Raw genomic sequence first — 7,374 nt, forward strand, 5'->3', positions numbered from 1 at the left:
CTCATCCTCTGTCGTCCCCTTCTCCTCCTGCCCTCAATCTTTCCTAGCATCAGGGTCTTTTCCAATGAGTCAGTTCTTAGCATCAGGTGGCCAAAGTATAGGAGTTGCAGCTTCAGCATCAGTCCTTCCAATGAATCCGGGACTGATTTCCTTTAGGATGGACTGGTTGGACTCCTTGCTGTCCAAAATTCTAAAAATCCCAACAAAAGTCTTCTAGAGCTCATGAATGAATTTGGAACAATTGTAGGATAAAAAATTAATGTACAGAAACCTGTTCCATTTCTAAACAATAAGAACAAACTATCGGAAAGAGAAATTAATAAACCAATCCCATTTATCATCACATAGAAGAGAATAAAATTCCAAGCAATAAATCTAATTAACCAAGGAAGTAAAAGACATGTACTCAGAAAAGTATGAGATGCTGATTTAAAAAAAAAAAAAGACAATACAAATAGAGGGAAAGACATAACATGCTCATGGACAGGGAAAGTTAATATTATTATAATGAACATATTACATATTACCCAAGGAAATCAACAGATTCAAAGACAATCTTGTCAAAATACCAGTGTAATATTCAAAGTACTACAACAAGTAATTCTAAAATTTGTATGGAAACACAAAATAACTCAAGTAGACAAAGATATCCAAAGAAAGAACAGAACTGAAAGTATCATACTCCCTGATGTCAGACTACAGTACAAAGTTACAGTAACCAAAACAAAATTGTACTGGCACAAAAATGGACACAGGTCTATGGAGCAGAGCATTAGCCCAGAAAATAATCCACACTTACATGAACAACAAATCCGTGAAAAAGGACACAAAAATATACAGTGGGGAAAAGGCAATTTCTTCAATAAGTGGTGTGAGGAAAACTAAACAGCTACACGTAAAAGAATTAAATTAAAATATTTCACATGCTAGTAAGGTTAGGCTCAAAATCTTTTAAGATAGGGTTCAGCAGTACATGAATCGACACTTTCCAGATGCAAAAGCTGGGTTTAGAAAAGGCAGAGGAGCCAGAGATCAAACTGCCAACATTCATTGGATCATAAAGAAAGCAGGTTCAGTTCAGTTCAGTCACTCAGTTATGTCCAACTCTTTGTGACCCCATGGACTGCAGCACGCCACACCTCCCTGTCCATCACCAACTCCAAGAGTTTACTCAAGCTCATGTTCACTGAGTCAGTGAAGCCAACAAACTGTCTCATCCTCTTCTAGGAGAAAACAAGCGAATTCCAGAAAAATATCTACTTCTGCTTCACTGACTACATTAAATCCTTCTACTGTGTGGATCACAACAAACTGTGAAAAATTCTTAAAGAGATGGGAGTACCAGACCACCTTACCTATCTCCTGTGAAACCTGAATGTGGGTAAAGAAGCAGCAGTTAAAACTGGGAATGGAACAATTGACTGGTTCAAAATTGGGAAAGGAGTAAAACAAGGCTGTATATTGTCACCCTGCTTATATGAAGAGTATATCTTAACTTATATGCAGAGTACATCATATGAAATGCTGGGCTGGGTGAATCATAAGCTGTCATCAAGATTACCAGCAGAAATATCAATAACCTCAGATATGCAGATGATACCAATCTAATGGCAGAAGGGAAGAGGAACTACAGGAAGGTGAAAGAGAAAAATGAAAAAGCTGACTTAAAACTCAGCATTCAAAAAACGAAGATCATGGCATCTGGTCCCATTTTTTTCATGGCAAACAGAAAGGGAAAAGTGGAAGCAGTGAAAGATTTTATTTTCTTGGGTTCCAAAATCACTGTGGACAGTGACTGCAGCCATGAAATAAAAAGATGTTTCCTCCTTGGAAGAAAAGCTATGACACATCTAGACAGCATATCAAAAAGCAGAGACATCACTTTGCTGACAAAGGTCCATATAATCAAAACTATAGTTTTTCTAGTAGTCATTTATGGATGTGAGAGGTGAACCATAAAGAAGGCTGAGCACTGAAGAACTGATGCTTTTGAATTGTGGTATGGGAGAAGACTCTTGAGTCCCTTGGACTGCAAGGAGATCCAACCAGTCCATCCTAAAGGAAATCAGTCCTGAATATTCATTGGAAGGACTGTTAATCAACCTGAAGCTCCAATACTTTGGCAACCTAATGGGAAGAGCCAAGTCATTGGAAAAAACCCTCATGCTTGGAAAGACTGAAGACAAAGGAGAAGAGGATGGCAGAGGGTGAGATGGTTAGATAGCACCACTGACTCAATGGACATGAGTTTGAGCAAACTCCAGGAGATAGTGGAGGACAGAGTATCCTGGCATGCTGTAGTCCATGGGTCGCAAAGAGTCAGACAAGACTCAGTGACTGAACAACACAGAAACAAGTATTTTCTCATACTATATATAAATCTTAACTCAAAAAGGGTTGAGGACTTAAATGTAAGACCAGAAACTGTAAAACACCTGGAAGGAAACATAGGCTGTATACTCCTTGACATGATTCATAGCATATGTTTTTGGATCTGCCTCCTAGTGAAGTGAAAGTGTTAGTCACTAAGCTGTGTCCAACTCTGCGACCCTCTAGACTGGACTGCAAGGAGATCCAACCAGTCCATTCTAAAGGAGATCGGTCCTGGGTGTTCTTTGGAAGGAATGATGCTAAAGCTGAAATTCCAGTACTTTGGCCACCTCATGTAAAGAGTTGACTCATTGGAAAAGACTCTGATGCTGGGAGGGATTGGGGGGCAGGAGGACAAGGGGAGGACAGAGGGTGAGATGGCTGGATGGCATCACTGACTTGATGCAGGTGAGTTTGAGTGAACTCCGGGAGCTGGTGATGGACAAGGAGGCCTGGCGTGCTGCAATTCATGGCGTCGCAAAGAGTCAGACATGACTGAGCGACTGAACTGAACTGAGACTGTAGCCTACCAGGCTCCTCTGTCCATGGAATTCTCCAGGCAAGAATTCTGAAGTGGGTAGCATTCCCTTCTCCAGGGGATCTTTCTCAACCCAGGTATCAAACCCAGGTCTCCAACATTGTAGGCAGATTCTTTACCATCTTTACCACAAAAAAGAATGAAATTTTGCCATTTGCAATAATATAAACGAATCTGGAGGGCATTACACTTAGAGAAGTAAGTCAGACAGAGAAGGAAAAATACTCTGTTATCATTTATATGTGGAATATTTTTTTAAATAAAATGAATAAATTGAACAGAATATAAACAGTTTCACATACATAGAGAACAAACTAGTGGTTACCAGTGGGAAACAAGAAGAATGGAAGGGGAAATGAGCAGTAGGGGATTAAAAACTATAGACTACTATGTATAAAACAAATAAACTACAAGGATAAATTGTTCAGCGCAGGGAATACAGCCTATAATTTATAATAAATTTCAAAGGAGCATAATCTATAAAACTTTCTATATTCACACTTGAAACTAACATAATATTGTAAATCAACTTTAGCTCAATTGAAAATAAATTAACAGGGTTCCCCTGGTAATCCAGCGATTAAGAATCTGCCTCACAAGGCAAGGGAATCTGGTTTGATCCCTAGTCTGGGAAAACCCCACATGCTGCAGACAACAAGCCTGAGTGCCACAGCAACTGAGCCTATGCTCTGGAGACTGTGAGGAGCAACTACTGAAGCCCATGAGCCACAGAGTCTGTCTATTGCAACAAGAGAAGTCATGGCAAGGAGGAGCCCACACACTGCAACTAGAGTGTAGTTTCTGTTTGCCACAACTAGAGAAAGCCTGTGCACAGTAATGAAGACCCAGCACAGCCCAAAATAAATATTTTTAAATAAATGAATAAAAATAAATAACAATGAATAAATAAATAAATAAATAAAACCATGTCCAGGTGTCCAATGGGAACTCCCCTTTAAAACCACTTTTAACAAACATGGTGTCTGGGACTAAGGAGTCTGGGACAAGACATAGGGCAGTCTTATTTATTCATTACAAACAACTGGAAGAAAAGTAATCATACTTGCCTTGCTTATGGATTTGCTGACATTCTTAATATTTATCTGCAGAATATTTCCAACAATTGGGAGAGGAGTGGGCCCAGGTGGCAGCTTCCCTTTGGCATGCCTCTGATTCCATAGAAAAAGGAAAATCAAAATAGAAAGACAGATCACCAGAACTACAGAGAGATCCATTGGTGTGCTTTGCGTGAGGGCAACTGAAAGCTTAGAATCCAAACACTTTATAAAAACTAAGTGCAAAGAAAAAAACAAACAAACAAAGTGCAAGCTTATCACCAAACATGCAATAAGTCTTGAACTTTTAAATAAATAAGACTTTATCATCAGTACACTTTGTCTTGTCAATAGATATTTAAACAAAATGTTACATTAGTATTGATAAACATGTAAGTTTCAATGGAAATCTCAACTAAACAAAATTCACTTTCTCAGAGATGGCCATATTTTAGTAATAAAATTGAAGGTATCAAAGTTTCAAAGGACTGGAATTCACAATCACAACAAATGATGAGAACATCTCTGCTCATCATATAAGCAGAAAAAGAAGCACTCTCAGAGCTTTTTCTCATAAAATCCATGGTAACGCCAGGTGAAGACAGAAGGAGGCAGGACAAATAAAGAAAGGAATACGGAGCTAGTCTTACCTTAAAAAGAGTAGAGCTATCCCACTAGTCCTCACAGAGCCCTGTTTTTGTGCCAGGAGTTCTGACACCACTAACTTCCAGAGGAGATGCTGGTCAGCAGACAGTAGACAGAAAACAGGAATAACAAGTCAAGGAAAGAAATCACTCAAAGATATCAGTGGAGGATCCCTTGGCTGCATATCACCCACCCCGCTTCTTTGCATACCCATTTCCAATAAGGATCACATAGCCAGAGCAAACCTTGTATGTTCACACCTAGGTGAAAAAATACACTCCAGCATTCAATACTATAAATATTTGAAAGTGTCTAGAAACTCATAGATATGAATGAAATTTCAAGACTCAAAAGATATTTGAGGACCTCCAATTGCATAATAAGCATCATACTTAAAATTCAGAAAACTATTCCTTGAAGTATTTAACTTAGTGAAAACAGAAAAGTTAAAATAAGTGTATCATCAGATAAATTTAGCCATGGAAAAGAAAAAGTTATTAGAAAACTGAGAAGTTCTTGTTAATTAAGTATGTGGTGGCAAAAAATATTTTTCAATAAATGAATATGCTGAGTAATAAAATAGATTTAGTTCCATTTACACTTATTTTAAACAGCAGTAAGATTTAGCAGTAACATGGGTTTCCACAAGGATAGAGTACAAAATAGTAATGATGAAAACATTAAACAAATTAAGTAGTATGGGAAATAGTTCTATTAATAGAAATCCTAGTGACTTTATCACAGGAGTTTTAAGGAGAGAGAAAAATAAGCAAATAATAATAAGCAAAGCAAATTGAATACATTTTTCCTACAATGATGAAAAATCCAAAGAATCCATGAAATTCTAAACAGTATTACAGAGAAAAGATCCACACTCCCAAAATCTTGTGAAACATGAGAATAACAAGGGGAAATAAAACCCTGAAAAGTTTTAAAGAGAAAAAGGAAGTTACAAAGAATGAGACTCAATTTAGAATAAATCTTTCCTTACACAATGCTTATAAATGATTAAAAAGTCAAGTAAAATCTTCAAAAGCTCAATAGGAAATGATTTTCAAATTTGTTATTCCAAACCTGATAAACTCAATTCAACCATAAGGTCAAAGTATAGACATTTGGGGGCCTTCCTTGGTGGTCTACTGGTTAAGACTCCATGCTTCCACTGCAGGGAGCACAGGTTCAATCCCTGGTCAGGGCACTAAGGTCCTTCATGCTGTGTGGTAGAGCCCAAAATAAAATCAGTAAGAAACATATAGACATTTTTGGACATGTGAATATTCAGAATTTTATAATCTTGAAATCATTTCTGAAATAATTACCTGAGGAAAAAAAAAAAACATATCCCCAAAAGGGGAGAAAGTGGGACACAAAATTACTGATGTACAAAAGGCAAGCAAAACTTTTGAGTCTAAATAATGACTGAGAATGTGGTAGCAACGCTTAAAGAAATTATCAAGTTATTTTTCATAAGGAAAAGAGGGCTAAAATTCTAGATGTTTCTAACAAAATATGCAAGTTGATATAGAGGGTAGGAAGTTGTCAGCGTTAAAAGAGTGGTCTGTCTTATTCTAGTAAGGCTATCGATAGTAATTCTAATTTTTAATTATATAGACAGATACAAGCAATTACAATACCAAAATTTTGCCTGAAAGTTTAAAATACACCTAAAATGAAATATCTTTCCTTTTAATAGAAGAAAAGCAAAATGAAATGAAGAAAGCTTGATCAGTCCAGCTAAGGACAATATGAAAGAATGAAGTCTGTTAAGCATGAGGTAAAAATCATCAAGTGAGGCACTGTGACTTCTCATTTCCTACAAAGACTTAGTGGGTTTTTATCAGAAGCACCTCCTGAATATGCTGCACAAGACCAGTATGGATGGAATTAATATGAAGACTAAAAGTGAATTCTGTGTACAAAAATCAAGTGCAAACAATAGCAATGATGAAAATTACCCAAAAAGTTGTATGGAAAATAGTTCTAGAATGTCCTTTATTGCTAGCAAGTACATCAGTAACATTTATTTCAGGTATATCTGGATACTTATTTTGAATAACATTTAATTAATTGGTTGTTTTTTTTGTGCACAATTTTAATTGACTTTTTAAAAAATATGGTAAAACACACAGAAAACATACCATTTTAACCATTTTTAAATGTACAGTGATGTTAAGACCACATATTGTTGTTTAAACAATCTCTGGAACTCTTCTTACAGAACTGAAGCTCTGTTCCCATTAAACAATAACTCTCTATTCCTCCCTCCCACAGCCCTGGTAACCAATATTCTTCTTCCTGTTTCTATGAATTTGACTACCTAGGTACCTCATATGAGTGCAGTTAGTCCTCTTGTGTCTGGCTTATTTTACCTAGCATAATGTTCTCAAGATTCAGCATGCTATAGCACATGTCAGAGTTTCCTTCCTTCTTAAGGCTAAATAATATTCCATAACAAATAATATATCACACCTTGTCACGTGTCAATGGACACTTGATTTGTTTCCTCCTTTTATACTGATGTGAACATGCATGTATAAATATTATCTTTTCAACACTTTGCTTTCAATTCTTTTGACTAAATATTGACTTTTGAGCTTATAAAAAGCATAATGCAAATTATTTTCAAAGATAATCTTGATTATATGTGATTTTTTTGCCTTAGGCACTCAGTGCCTAATTAATTGGTTTAGGTAATACATGCATGCTAAGTCACTTCAGTCATGTCTGACTCTTTGTGATCCCATGGACTATAGCCGGCCAGGCTCC

At 36.7% G+C, this 7,374-nt stretch overlaps 1 protein-coding gene across 1 annotated transcript in view; it reads right to left on the reverse strand.

Annotated features, from left to right (window-relative positions):
• LOC104983530 (cytochrome P450 2C31-like) overlaps positions 1 to 4,183 on the reverse strand; it is a 48,454-nt gene extending 44,271 nt beyond the window's left edge. The window contains exon 1 of the mRNA XM_010832964.1: positions 3,976 to 4,183. Within this exon, the coding sequence (XP_010831266.1) occupies positions 3,976 to 4,143 (168 nt within the window). The 5' untranslated portion in view covers positions 4,144 to 4,183. The remainder of the gene's footprint in view (positions 1 to 3,975) is intronic.
• Positions 4,184 to 7,374: the final 3,191 nt, after the last annotated feature.

Source organism: Bison bison, unplaced genomic scaffold, assembly GCF_000754665.1.
Source record: "Bison bison bison isolate TAMUID 2011002044 unplaced genomic scaffold, Bison_UMD1.0 scf7180017862979, whole genome shotgun sequence".
In the NCBI taxonomy this organism is placed as follows: Eukaryota; Metazoa; Chordata; class Mammalia; order Artiodactyla; family Bovidae; genus Bison; species Bison bison.